Below are 15,702 nucleotides of genomic sequence, written 5' to 3' on the forward strand. Positions count from 1 at the left end.
TTATTTTTCTTCTATCATATACTGGAGTCAAATGTCTTCTTCACTAGTATTATTACTAATAATACTTAGCCACTGCTGCCACCACACAGACTTCCTCCTAGGAGTTATGCCTTTCATTTCAACAGGACTGAAAGTTTTGTTATACACATCAGTCAAAATTTTGATTAGTGCCATAGTGGAAGGAATGTTACTCCATATTTTTCTGCATCTAAGATATACTTTCTTTTATACCAAAACACCAGTACAATATAACCATCCCACTACCATCAGAAGTAAAAAGTACTCTCCTTCAAAAAAAATGACAGGATGCCTCTTGGTTTTGTTTACTTCTGAATAAACACAGGACATACATGCATTGCATCAAGATAGAATTCACCAAACAAAAGACCTAAAAAAATCATGTCATAATCCATTCTGAAGACAGAAAATTCAAAAACCAGATTACCAGTCCATCCAAACTACTATGCTAGAAATTCCGTAAACAGGTAAATAAAGGGAACACTCAACACATGTACTTTAATTAGATTAATACGTATATACAGAGGAAACATGAACAGAGGCAAGATAAAGAATACTAAACAGAAATTCTGGCACAACAGAAGGAAATCTCAGGGAAGAACTTCATGGGTATGGGCCTATGCCATCAGGATCAGAAGTCAGAAGGGCACCCTTTCAAGCTAAGGGAAGTATTAAGCTCAAAGCTGATGTCTGCCCCAAAGATCCTTTACAGAAAAGCTAGTCTTTTTGCACAGCCTCAGTCAGCTCTGTCCCCATCTCCATTATGACTGAGTAATTTGCCCAATAGGAAAATAGGCCAATAGTCAACAACATACCCTCTGATACACAGCCTCGCAGGGTTCATTTCAGGCCGCGGGATTGCGCCACGGGCGCTAATTCAACTGCTTTCGATGCGGCTTTTAAACCCCCATGGGACACCTCGGCGAGCTGTTTGCCTGCAGTATCTGGAGAAATTAAAGACGGACGGACACAAGAAAATTAAAAAGATTACTTGTGATCCTGCAGGTTTAAAGAAGGACTATCTGAAAAAGCTCATGTACCTTCTAGCCTGATTAAGGGACAGTGATACGCCCAATCAAGGAGAGGCCAGGATACCCTAAACACATATGCCTATCCAATGGCCTCCTGGCTTGGAAAACATAGCAAGGTTTAACATCAGCCCTTGCAATAGGACCTTATAGTTTGGGGGGGTGCTGGGAGGGGAAAGGCAGCTGGTTAGGAACATATGATCCAGAGACTAATCAGGACAGAAATTTTATTTTGGTGATTCCAATCAAATTTATTAATTACAGTTGCAAAATACACTGTGATTGAAGGAAAGAACTCAGCCTTACCGAGTGCAGAAGAAATTTTTAATTCCTGAGTGGAACATGGAATACCACTTAAAAAAAAACAAAAGGCAAGAGAATAAGGGGCCACAAAAAAGGAATGCAGTCCTTTAACTAACTAAACGTAATCAGAGTTCCCTGGCTTCTGTTTTTGAGATAGTCCTCCTTTAATACCGCAGTGTAGTATCACTGCAGAGCTAGGAAAGGGCCCAGGCAGCTCCCAACAGGACAAAGACTGAGGAAGCACTACGCTTTGAAGCAACAAGGCCTTATTGGAACTGCAGGCAAAACTGGAAGCCACGGTACTTTAAAGACTTCTGAGTATCACAGAATGTTGTCCGTACCCATTTCTATTCATTTATGCACCAATGAGGCTATTTGGATCCCATATGGATGCCTGAAATGAACCCTGGTCACTGTGAAAATTAGCAGAATATTAATACATGGACATCAAATCCCTGAATGATGATCTCTGTGAATACTTAAAAGGCAATTTTTTAAAAGTATGAACATGTATGTTACTTCTGGAGATATGTGAATATAAGCTCTTAATTCCTGTATTATAAAAATCTACTCCAAATAAGATGACGGCAGACAATGACCTTTCCAAAAAGAAAATCCCTATGTAGATTTCCAAATAGAACTTTCAATCCCACAGCACAAAGCCTTACAAAGCAGATCTTCCAGGATTTTAAGGAGTAGGTGTTCTTTCAAAGAACAAATTGGAACTGAAATATATCAGTCACTCAAGCAAAAAAATCATCTGGGGATGCCAAAAACTACTGAGCATAAAAGATGTATAACAGAGCTTTAGCTTTCCAGAAAGGTATTTCTAATACTGTCAGGAGGTTTAACACAGACAGTACAACACTACAACCATGACCTTTCTTAGCTTCAAACTCCTAAAGTGAACAGTCCACACCACAGTCTCCATTTTCCTATTCTGGGACTCGGCTTAGGCACTATAGTTTAAGGTGCGTTTGCCTTGCTGTACTGTGCCTTGCTTTCAGCCCCAGGACCTAGTCCTCATCTTCTCCTCCCCCTCACAGTTATATACTTTAATGTGATTAAACAGCTGTTTCCCCTAGTTAGTAATAATACAAATAAATTTCAAGTAGAGTTCTAGTCCCAGATTCATAAATGCTTTACTTTTATCATCTTCAGCATCTCATACATTCAGGTGAATTAGTCACTCCTGCCACACATGACCATCAGCAAAATATCAAACAAAGATACCAAAGCCACTGAGGACAACGTGCTCTCTCAAATCACTCCTGGAGATCTCCTTTCCCTGTTACAGTACTTTTGGTTGGGTTGTTTTGTTTTATGTGTGAGTATACTGTTTTCAAAACATTTCTTCAGGTAAAATATATTTTGTGGGGGAAAATATTAAAGCTTAATTTTTATTAGCATAAAATAATGTGCCTTTATTGACCAATTCACAAACAATATAGTTCCTCTAGAATGCTGGATGTTTGAAAACTGGACAAAAACCAAACTCCAGACTTAGATTAATCCCTTAATTTACCCCCCACTCCCACATCAAAGCTATTTGAGAAACAAAACTTTGAAAAGGATTCTTCAGGATATCAAATGTTTATTTAACCTTTCCCTTAAAAACACAGTAATGAGAGTCAGAATAATGAGATTTGAAATATACTCTTCTTTGGAGTCTTTCCTCAGGTAGTGAAACAGAGAATGGCAAGCATAGACACTTGAATACACAGTGAAAACTCACAGATTTATAACTTGACTGCCCACTCATTCTGGGAGATTTTAGAACCAAGGTCCTAGAGATTCCATTCTGACCCTAAAGCTAGGTCAGCAGCTTCTGAACAATATGTTTAAATGCAGGTGCCTACTTCTGTCTCTCCCCAGTCAGAAGTTAGGGCACAGAATGAGATCTGAACAGACACAATCACTGTTGGGAAGTGGAGTCATGGGGAAGAGGGATAGAGCTTAAAAGCCAACTGATGATGCAAAGATTGCCACTCTGTGCTACCCCAGCCCTCTATGCCATGCCTTGAAGTGTGGCAGAATTTAATTATCACAAGCTGAGAGCAACAAACCTGTATTCCAGTGGTTAGAAATGCTTCTGTCCTGTGCCCGCTTTCTATTTAATACACACATGAAGAATTATAGATGAAAGATAACTAGGTATAGCAGTCATAGTTACAAAAGGGCTTTTTAAAAAAATCTTCATGAGTGTTGGCCAAGAAGAACCTCAGAAACCAGCTTCCTTGTTGCTGTTTCTTAGTTGCTGTTAGACCATGAAAATGGAACACTATGGGCAGACACCAGGCATGGCCAAATTCCAGGTGATCAGTCTTAGAAGCACATGAGAAGCAAGCAGGTAGTGACCACTGTTGAGGCATGTCTTTTCTCCACGTATGTTCCTGAGTGGTTCTGCATACTTTGATTTAGTAGAGACCATATGGCTTCCCCACAAAAACTTCTGCTTAACTGACAAGTTAAGCAGATGACAACATCTGCTTGCAGTGAAAAATATGGTGCAAATCCCATCCTTTCATTATGGCACATAAAAACTCTATCTTATTTACTGTCACTTTAAAGTACAAATTATTGACTTAAGGTTCTTAAAATGTCCTTCAAATGGTCAATTTTATAATTGTAAGAAAAGGTAAGTATCCTCTCTGCGATAAAGAGCACAGTTGTCATAAACTTCAGAAATCCATAAAAGTAACAGAGAACAAATGCTATTATAAAATCATATTTGGCATCCCAGGCTATAAACTCGTATGGGCTATTTCTTATACCCTTAGAAAGTCTCTTAGAGATTAAAAGACAGACCTAATAGGCACTTCCTATTCTGTTAATAACCAGTTTTTAAATGCACTTGCAAGGATTCTACTAAACACACTAGTTCTACCAACCACAGCTAACTCTCCACCTCTGCCTAACGGCCTTCGGCCAGGAAGGTATGGCCCATGGCGCTTGCAGGTACAGCACGGCGCGCCTTCATGTGTGCGTCTGTGACTTGAAGGAAGACGCCCTCTGGATCATGTACGTTCAGTGGACCAAGACCACATTAAAAAAAAGAAAGAAATTTTTTTTTTCACTTACATCTTTCTGGTTGGAGTGGAAAAACCTGAGTGCGAAGTTACACGATTGGGATGCAGCAGCATACTGGCCTAGGGATGCGGCATATCGGGTCAGAAGATAACTAGGTCGGAAGGAAAAAAAAAATGTTATACCCATCCACCTCTAGTATCAAATACTACACTTCAAATTACTACCCACCTCTAGTATCAAATACTACACTTCAAATTATTCAAATAGCTAGGCATAAGAAAAGTTTAAAAAATTCTGCCAAAGAAATGATGTAATTCACAGAATCAAATTTTTTTAAAAACAGCAAAGTTAATTCAGTTTTATACAATGCTGTCTTCCTAAAACAGCTCTATGGGACATGGAGAAAATACCCTTGATTCACCACAAAGAACAATCAAAATACAAATTCAAAGGATCTCTAAGATCAATGCATAATGTAGAAGTCTCAACCTCAACTGCAAGGCAGAAGTAGACTTCAAAACAATGTGTGCTAAGGAAAAAGAGTTCAAAGTACATTGACTGTTCTTTTGAATCTGAGGAAAAATTTTTTTAACCATTTCTAAATTGTATAAATTTAAAATTACCACAAAATGCTGAAAGATATAAAAATCTGCTTTGCAATGGGTCATACATAACAGGTGATTATTTTATCTACAAAACATAATACCAGGAACAACGTTTCTGCTAAAATTAAAATACCAGAGTTCCATGTATGAGGACCCCACCCTGCTGGGCTGCTCAATATTCAGAGTATATACTACCAACCCAATGGTGTCATGCTGGATATGCTTAGCATCAAGGCTGGAGTACAGATCCACCACTGGTTCAAACGCCCCCAGCATACAGTAGATTCGAACAAGCAGCAATTTGAATTGAGCATTGGAAGGGCTGTGAGTCAGTCCCTCTTCCAACAAAGTCAGGGCCTGCCACACAGCGGTCTCATCACCTAGAACCAAAATATAATAGCATTATCCAGTTTTTGACAGCAAATGGGGGTTCTCAAAAATAAAAAACAAAAACTTAGTGACGTCATCCCCTCCACTAACTATTTTAAGGATTAGGCTGGGTGGCAAAGAACAAATTTTAGATACAAACCTGAAAGCAAAATAGGGAATTTCCCTGAATAGACAGTCCCTCAATAGTTACCTCAGTTCAACTGAGGTAAGATCTGCAAAAACGATCCAACTTTAAGTTGCTGGGTCTTAAAGAGAAGTCTGGAATCTCACAGAATGCTAGATTCTGAGAAGAGATGGACTTTGAAGGAGAACTGGAATCCACCAACCTTCCCAATACAGGGTTTTCTCTATAAAACCCCAGAAAGATGCTTTCTCTAGACATCATTTTTCTTCTACATGTAACTCTACTAACAGGATGTCAACTAATATTTGAAAAAAAAAATTGCCCTCTAATAATTAAACTAAAATGATACACTTTTCTGGAGTACCAAAATTCAAAAAGTTACACACATCAATATTCCTAATGGGTAAGTAATTTCTCTTTTATGAAATTGTCTAAAGAAAATAATATGAAATGCAGATAAAGTTTTACATACAAGGACATCCATTGTACTAATAAGAGAGGAATAGTAAACTATAAATATACCCACACAGAGAAATATCATACAGCCAATTGATATTAACAAGGAATTTTTAATAGCCAAAAAACCAAACAGTAGTGACCAGTAAAACATACAGAATTCAAATGAGTATGAAGAGTTCATCTCAAGTATATAAAGCATTCACAAAGAGAGAAGGAAATATGCAAAAAATGTTAGTGTCTTTAGGAAGCTGGAAAACTGAGATTAAAATATACCATTTTCTGTTTACTTTTGTTTAGGAAAAAAATGTCTAAAATGGAAAGCTTCAAGCACTGAGCTTCTGAGATTATATTTTATATGCTTTTTTCCCCAAGAGAAAAGAAACAAAATATAACCAAAAATTGGAGTTTTAAATAAATATCATCTACAATCCTACCCAAACTATGTAAACTACCCAAGATCTACTCAAACTACCACTATGATTAATGTATTGCTTTTGAACTATAATTACTTTTACACAGTAGTAATCACTGCATACATCCAATTTTGTGTTTTCTCATGTTGCTAACTGGTCTTCACAATCCTAATTTTATTTAATTCAACATTCAGTGACCTAAACTCTGCAGTAACACTAGATATAAGACCCAGAGAGTCATAGGTGGTTGCTGGCCTCAACAGGTTCAGAATTGAGCAGAAGAGACAGTTGTACAATTACAGATAAATTTTTTAAGTCCAATGTTATTCAAGGATAACCATAACAGAGTTTTTTAACTTCTTCTTTTTTTTAATGATCTCTTTTAAATGGAAACAAAATTTCAAAGTAAATAGTAAAAAAAAAGATTTAATTTACACTTCTGAACTATTACATTCAACATTATGAAGACATTTATCAACCTATTTTATTTTGCAAAATTTAGAATATAACTACAACTCTATGCAAATTCTTCACCAAATCAAAGAACATCAAGGGTTGATGAGGATCTTGGGGAAAAATTTTTTCTAATTAATTTTTATAATATAACAAAAAGGTATAAAATACATTAAGTTCTGAGGATATAATGTATAGCATGGTGACTACAGTTAACAAGACCAGTCCTGGGTGTTCTTTGGAAGGACTGATGATAAAGCTGAAACTCCAGTACTTTGGCCACCTCATGCGAAGAGTTGACTCATTGGAAAAGACTCTGATGCTGGGAGGGATTGGGGGCAGGAGGAGAAGGGGACGACAGAGGATGAGATGGCTGGATGGCATCACCAACTCGATGGACCTGAGTTTGGGTGAACTCCGGGAGTTGGTGATGGACAGGGAGGCCTGGCGTGCGGCAATTCATGGGGGTCGCAAAGAGTCAGACACGACTGAGCAACTGAACTGAACTGAAGAGAGTAGATGCTCATCACAAGGGGAGTAGCTATGCGAGGTGATGAACTAAACTCACTGTGGTAATCATTTTGCAACACATTATCATATAATATACCTTAAACTAACATAATGTAATGTATCTATTATATCCCAGTAAAAATAGAGAGGGGGGAAAATTATATCCTTCATGCCTCGTTGTGTAGCAGAATCATAAAGTCTTTATTGAATTTGTTACAATATTGCTTCCGCTTTTATATTTTGGTTTCTCTGGTCCCATGCATGTGGAATCTTAGCTCCCTGACTAGGAGTCCAGCCTGCATCCCCTACCTTAGGGGAAGTCTTAATCACTGGGCCACCAGGGAGTCCCTGAGTAAGTGATTGAGGGCATCATCAGTTTAAAGTGCTCTTCTTAATCCTGTCACATTCAAATCAGTCTCTCTAGAAATCCTCCCAATTTTCTGAACATTTCTTTTGTTTTTTAATCTATTTATGTATTTGACCGAGCCAGGTCTTAGTTGTGGCATGCAGGATCTTTGGTCTCAGTTATGGTATGTAGGATCTTCTAGTTGCAGCGTGTGGGATCTAGCCCCTTGACCAGGGATCAAACCCAGGTCGCCTGCATTGGGAACGTGGAGTCTTAGCCACTGGGCCACCGGGCAAGTCCCTATATAACATTTCTAATTTTTATCAGATCCACCTTGAACAATGACTATGTCTACAACTGGAACATTCAGCATCACTTCTATTGACTTCAAGAAACCAAAAAAAGAAAAAGGAAAAAAGAATAAAATGAAAATCCTAAAAAAAAGTAAGAAAGAAACCTTGCATCTATAATATCTGTAACTTCCCATGTATTTGCACTGTATGATTTTTGAACAACATACCTTCTTTATTTCTCTGCCCTGTATTTCCCTCATCTGTAAAACTGTAACAATCTTAACTGTATTGTTAACAAGGTTTAAAACATGATTATGTTATGTTATCAAGCAAAGATGGGCTTGATAAAAGACAGAAATGGTATAGACCTAACAGAAGCAGAAGATATTAAGAAGAGGTGGCAAGAATACACAGAAGAAATGTACAAAAAAGATCTTCACGACCTAGATAATCACAATGGTTTGATCACTCACCTAGAGCCAGACATCCTGGAATGTGAAGTCAAGTGGGCCTTAGAAAGCATCACTAGGAACAAAGCTAGTGGAGGTGATGGAGTTCCAGTTGAGCTATTTCAAATCCTGAAAGATGATGCTGTGAAAGTGCTGCACTCAATATGCCAGCAAATTTGGAAAACTCAGCAGTGGCCACAGGACTGGAAAAGGTCAGTTTTCATTCCAAGCCCAAAGAAAGGCAATGCCAAAGAATGCTCAAACTACCATACATCTGCACTCATCTCACACGCTAGTAAAGTAATGCTCAAGGTTCTCCAAGCCAGGCTTCAGCAATACGTGAACTGTGAACTTCCAGATGTTCAAGCTGGTTTTAAAAATAAAAGGCAGAGGAACCAGAGATCAAATTGCCAACATCCTCTGGATCATGGAAAAAGCAAGAGAGTTCCAGAAAAACATCTATTTCTGCTTTATTGACTATGCCAAAGCCTTTGACTGTGTGGATCACGATAAACTGTGGAAAATTCTGCAAGAGATGGGAATACCAGACCACCTGACCTGCCTCTTGAGAAACCTATATGCAAGTCAGAAAGCAACAGTTAGAACTGGACATGGAACAACAGACTGGTTCCAAATAGGAAAAGGAGTATGTCAAGGCTGTATATTGTCACCCTGCTTATTTAACTTATATGCAGAGTACATCATGAGAAATGCTGGGCTGGAAGAAACACAAGCTGGAATCAAGATTGCCGGGGGAAATATCAATAACCTCAGATATGCAGATGACACCACCCTTATGGCAGAAAGTGAAGAGGAAATAAAAAGCCTCTTGATGAAAGTGAAAGTGGAGAGTGAAAAAGTTGGCTTAAAGCTCAACATTCAGAAAACGAAGATCATGGCATCTGGTCCCATCACTTCATGGGAAATAGATGGGGAAACAGTGCCAGGCTTTATTTTTTTGGGCTCCAAAATCACTGTAGATGGTGACTGCAGCCATGTAATTAAAAGACGCTTACTTCTTGGAAGGAAAGTTATGACCAACCTAGATAGCATATTCAAAAGCAGAGACATTACTTTGCCAACAAACGTCCGTCTAGTCAAGGCTATGGTTTTTCCAGTGGTCATGTATGGATGTGAGAGTTGGACTGTGAAGAAAGCTGAGTGCTGAAGAATTGATGCTTTTGAACTGTGGTGTTGGAGAAGACTCTTGAGAGTCCCTTGGACTGCAAGGAGATCCAACCAGTCCATCCTAAAGGAGATCAGTCCTGGGTGTTCTTTGGAAGGAATGATGCTAAAGCTGAAACTCCAGTATTTTGGCCACCTCATGCAAAGAGTTGACTCATTGGAAAAGACTCTGATGCTGGGAGGGATTGAGGGCAGGAGGAGACGGGGACGATGGAGGACGATGGCTGGATGGCATCACCGACTCGATGGACGTGAGTCTGAGTGAACTCTGGGAGTTGGTGATGGACAGGGAGGCCTGGCGTGCTGCGATTCATGGGGTCACAAAGAGTCAGACACGACTAAGCGACTGACCTGAATCCATATAAAGTACTTTCAAGTGCCTGATGATCAATAAGTGTCAAGTGTTATTATTATTATATGGTCAGATATCTTGCTCCAAAACCAAGAGATTAGGAAAACCATGTCATTATGAGCAAGAACAGAAGCTACAAATAAGTGGGGAAGGGTATCTGAGTAGAGACCAAATTACTAAGTAATCAGTTCATTATGGTTTTTACATTAAGATGACTTCTACAGCTCTATGCAACCTTCTGAATCTGGGGCTTCTGATAGCAAGTACTCTGATGAAAAGAATTTCATCCCCACCTCCAGTAGAACACAGTATAACAAGCAGCAGCATATGGGTATATACAATGTCCTACAAAAGTTCAGAAGGGGCACAAAATCTGCAATGAGGAAAGGGGTGAAATCAAGACACATTTGTCAGAGGCACTCTTTGAGTTAAAGTTAGATGAAGGAGGTGATACAGTTATTTCAAAGAGAGGCAACGTGATGTTCAGTAACAGAAACAGCAACAACAAACAAGTAGATTTAGGGCTTTAAGTACTTAAGAATCTGGAGATGCAGGCAGAAGCTAGATTAGAGAGCACTGTAAACCATCCTAAGAAGGCTGACCTTTATCCTCAAGAAAATAGGGCATCTCTGAAGGATTGTAAGCATGAGGAGGACATCAAAATTGAGTGCTTGGTGAAATGACCCACAAGAGCAGGGTTGTCTGCACACACCATTGTCTCCCCAGCCCTGTTTCTTCTGCCGTTTATTTTCATTAATAATAATGCAATAAGTAGCTAGTTATTTTTTCTCAAAAAGTGCTAATAAGAGAAAATGTCAGAGCATGAGACCTAAAGAAAAGGCTGAACCATCAGCTGAATCATTCTTCTCTTGCTCAATGAGTCATGATGTTTCCTTTACCATGTAGTGTGTTTTTGTCTTAAATGGGTTAATCTGAACTATATTCCAAAAAAAAGTATATGCCCGTGTATATAATTTTAAATGAACAAAAATGGCTATTTCATTCCATGGATTCATACACCTATCTTTAAACTAGTTTCTCTGCATTTTAATTATTGTAACTTTGCAATAGGTTGTTTACTCACTATTCAGAAACAATTTAAAACAGAACAGATATCCATTGATTTAAGATTATCCTGAATATAAAGAGGATACTTGGGGGCCTGGGTTCTTCTAGAAGTACCCTGGAGAAAGTCAAGAAGAAAAACCTAAAAGCATAAATCAAAGTCTTGGATTATGTAATTAGTCTAAGGATTTATAATCAATAAAAACAAAGAGTAAAAATAAAGTTAAACTGAAATCACTGGTTTTTACCTGTTTCTCTCCATACATCAATAAGCACATGGACAGCAAGGAGACAGTAATAGTCTGAAAATTGCAATTCGGTTTTCAAACAGGATTTCCCTATAGGGGAAAAAATAATCGTATCTGTATTTTAAGATTTGTTCAATGATTATTGTCCCCAAAGAGTTATGTAAAGCAAGAAAACGACAGCAGGAAGAAGGGTAAAAGAAACTATTAAGAATAAATACCAGAAGAAAATACAAGCCATGAATTAAAAGAGTCAAAAAAAGGTGAGACTATAATCAGCTGGAGCAAAAGGCTTTCAGAACAGAGGTGGTACTCCAAATAGTCCCAAAAGGACTATGCGAAAGGCTGTGAAAGGTTTCAAGTGAAGAAAAGAACAGACATCAAGAGCGATGTACAACTAGTGTAATATGCTCATTACTTCGCCTCGTTTTTTAGAATACAGTTAGAGAAATACTAGCATCATTCACTTAGATAATTTAATTTATATTTTATCACACATATCTAAATAATTTGAACATCATCTACTTCTAAACTAAATATATACCTCACAATTTACAACATTCTTTTTGCTCATTTACATAGTCTGTATATTAAGAATACTAAGGCCTCCAAGCAGAAAATGTGACAATTATCATAAACTCTGCAACTCGTCTGAGTCCCAGTGTGATGAAAAGCTGGCTCGACACCTCAGGAAGAATATGGCTATCTGGGGCCTATTAAAATTGTTTAAAACTCCAAGCTTAAGAAAGATTTTGCATTTTATTACTTGGATAGTGTTGCCACTTGATAAAATATTTTTCCTGCCAAAAGCATTAAAACTGTGCTATGAGTAATAAGCCTCCAATTAAAAAAAAAAAAGTATACAGACATTAAGAAAAAAAACCTAACTTCTAAGTCTTAGCAGAAAGGGAACTACTGAATACTTTGAAAGGTTGCTCACCAAATTCCAGTCCATGCTGGTACCTTAACATCAGTTCTCTGACCACACTCAGCTTCTGGTTCTTATCCATCGTGTGGTACAAGCCAAGTAACCTCGTCAGCTGCACCACACACAAATGTCGCTGCAGGGCTCTGATGTCGGCAGGCAGTGCCAGCTTATCCTCTGTTGGTGTTGACAAAGGAACCACTCCGAGTAACTGATTAATAAACTGCAAAGTTGAAAGAAAAAAAAAAGTACAGGTCTCAAGATGGAACTCATCTTTAGTAGGTCACAATTAACAAATACTGAAATGGTCTAGAAAAAGACATCAAGGAGAAATACAAATTAAAGCTCCATTTTCTACCAAAATTGCCAACACTTCTAACAGTACACTTGCTGGTGAAACTCCACATGTGAAACATTCACTGCTGGTCAAGTGTTAATGCTAACACCATGCAGCATAAGCATTAAAAGATGAAAAGAACTGTGGAAATGTTTCTTAAATCACAACACATTAACATAATATACAATGTAGCAATGAAAACGTTTATTTAAGAAGACGGTAAAAAACAACAATTACCCTAAAACAAATACTCTATTATACTACAAATAAATTCTTAAAGGAAACATTATACACTGAAGGGAATGTCAATAGCCTTAAATTGTTTTTTTGATTAAAGCTTTGAGATAATTATAGATTTGCATGAAGTTGTAAGAAATAACACAGATCCTGTATACCCTCCACCCAGTTTCTTTTTTTTTTTTTTTTGGCCATGCCATGTGACATGCAACATTAGTTCCCCGACCAGGTATCAAACCTGTGGTCCCCTGTGGTGGAATCAGAGTCCTAACCACTGGACTAGGAAATTCTATCCCTCTGGTAACATCTGATATTAAAATGTTTTTAATTCCCTAAATATGGAATAAATTTTTAAAAACATGAGTTCCACAACCAGTTCAGTTGCAATACTGGCAAAAGTGAGTTAGAAGACTGAACTGGAAGGGACCCTACACTGCAGTCAGGGTGCCCGTTTACATGTCACACATGCTCGGATGCTACACTTGGCAGCTGTCAGGATGTGAGAGAATGCTTGAGCAGCACAAATCTGGGGTTCTAAAAGGTGTTTATGGAAGAGAAATGCAGCCAAGGGGTCACTATATTTTGTGTCTTCCCTATATTTTATGATCCAAAATTAATACATTATTTTAAAGGAAAAAAGTTCCAACTACACATTTATTAAACACAGGCTATTTTCACTCCCTTCCAAGATCCTATGAAGATGACAGTGAAGAACAAAAAAGGACTCACCCATAAGGATCAAGAACATGTGAAATGTGAAGAGATGACAGCCAGTAAAAAGCATTAACAAGATTTCAAAAGATAAAAGGCACAAGGGCAGGTGGTAGGTAATAACCAATGTACGGGGTCAAGAACGCTGGAATCCAGTAGTATGCAATGGGGAGGCCACCAATAAGCAGCAAGCCTCTTCTAGTTGCGGAGCCTTGGAAGACTCAGAAATTAAAGGCAGGAAGTATGTCTGAAAGCTAAAGTGCTGGTGGAACTTCAACAGGAGAATCTGCTAAATTCTAAAAAGTTAGACTCCTCCCAAGGTCACTGAGTGAATTCCTAAACCCAGTAGAAGTCAGGGTTTTCCTTCATCCCCAGGAGAAGCTGAACCAGAGACACTGTAGACTCAAGGGGAGACTGGAACGGATCTACTAACCTCACATTTCAGACAACCCCCTAAGAGGAGTTTTAAACGTTCATGGTTCTGTCAGACTGACTGGGGTGAAATGAACAAAAAACAAAAACATTAACTCCAAGAAAGAAAGTTGTATAAAAAAGCTATAATCTCCATACATAAAGTGGCTTTAGTCATAAAAATATAAACACTGAATAATGACTATACTATATTGAGGGGAAAGTACATAAGAGAAGAAGTAGAATGTTGGAAATGAAATTATTGCTTTCCACAGTAGGATCCCATGGACAGAGAAGTGTGGTGGGCTACGATTCATGGCGTTGCAAAGAATCAGACATGACTTAGCAACTAAACACACACACACAACAGGATACCAAGAGATGAAGACTGCAACCATAAAAATAAAGACGTATATGAGCGTAGAATTTAGAAATACAGCATTAAATAACAAAAGAAACAGTTACGAGTTGAAAGTAATTTGTCTGCACAGAGCCAGAACCAGGGCTGGAGAAGGCAAAGAGCTGCAATTGTTTTTCAAGATAAGCCTTGTAGTACCATTTGACTTCTTCAATTTTATACATGTAATTTTTAGACAGAAATAAAAATTTAAATTCCTACTCATCATGCAGTTTCACATCTGTCTTAACTTTGCTTCAATTTCTCTACAACTGTATGAATTTTAACTTTATTATGATCAGATAACCACATCTGTAACAAAAACTCTTGTGGCATTAGTTTTCATGTTTTTTATTAAATGCCCACATAATTTTTATTGCCAGCTTTTCCATTCTTATAAGCCATTTTATATTTCTTGTAAACCATTTTATATATGTAGTTATGTTTATTATTAAGGCCTTCCAACAGGTTTTGTCATAAAACAATATGTTCATTCTCTGTTCTAGTCTTTACAGTTTTACTGCTATACAAAAAGTTTCTTTAAAAACTGGAACTATTTTATTGTTAACTTAAAATCCCAAGACAAAGTAAACAAAATATAAAAATGTCACCAGGGGTGAGACACTTTGGGATAACTGAACTGTATATGGTCCATTCTTAGGGACCAGTCCCATTTTAGAACATGTCTCCTAATTCAGTGGGACAGCAGTTCTGTATGATTTACTTGGAGAGTCCACAATCCTCTGACAAACATACTGCTGAATGGCAGAATTTTTAGCTACTGAAGTCATCCTACATTTAAAAAGTTGTGGCAGCATAATTACCCTTCTCAATTAAAAAGTTTACACAGGACTACAAAACTCACTGCAATAGCCTTCAACCCTTTGTCTCACTGAACAATGACCAACTCAACACTGCTAGTATTTCGCTATTTCTAGAGGGTTCCTCCCAGTAGATTATTACTATATGGGGTCACAGAGTTGACCTAAGATTTTCAAACATGTCGATAAAGTAGAGCTTCTGGTTCTAAAACTGTGCTAGCAAACCTATATGAATCTCAGCTTAATGAGATGTAAGCACTCCTCTAGTGCATTCCCATCCTTTGATGCTTTAATTTACAAGATGGTAAGCACTATGAAGCATGGTCAGTTGTTCCCTACCTTAGCACTCAGCACATAACATGGGTGACTCTTACTGAACGAATCTCTCTCTCCCACATGGCTCTATTTTCTGCTTTAATCCCTCCAGCAGCATGAAACTCATGCTGCGTTTTTAGAGAATTGTGACTATAAAAAAGATCTTTTTCTCACTGAGCCAAATTCTTAACTCCAGGCAACAACTTCTTGCTGGTCCCTGTTCTTATCCCTCTTCTACAGGAGAGCTTTTCAAATTAGGAGAAATAAAGTACTGTCAGCA

The 15,702-nt window shown here is 37.9% G+C and overlaps 1 protein-coding gene across 1 annotated transcript in view; it reads right to left on the reverse strand.

Moving 5' to 3' along the window:
- The window catches only part of NAA25 (N-alpha-acetyltransferase 25, NatB auxiliary subunit), a 65,617-nt gene that overhangs the window by 19,707 nt on the left and 30,208 nt on the right, over positions 1–15,702 (reverse strand). The window contains exons 12-15 of the mRNA XM_025267522.3: positions 12,209–12,416; positions 11,272–11,361; positions 5,184–5,364; positions 4,431–4,530 (exon numbers count right to left, since the gene is read on the reverse strand). Coding sequence (XP_025123307.3) covers positions 4,431–4,530; positions 5,184–5,364; positions 11,272–11,361; positions 12,209–12,416 — 579 coding nt within the window. The remainder of the gene's footprint in view (positions 1–4,430; positions 4,531–5,183; positions 5,365–11,271; positions 11,362–12,208; positions 12,417–15,702) is intronic.

The sequence above is a fragment of the Bubalus bubalis genome, chromosome 17 (genome assembly GCF_019923935.1).
Source record: "Bubalus bubalis isolate 160015118507 breed Murrah chromosome 17, NDDB_SH_1, whole genome shotgun sequence".
Lineage (NCBI taxonomy): Eukaryota > Metazoa > Chordata > Mammalia > Artiodactyla > Bovidae > Bubalus > Bubalus bubalis.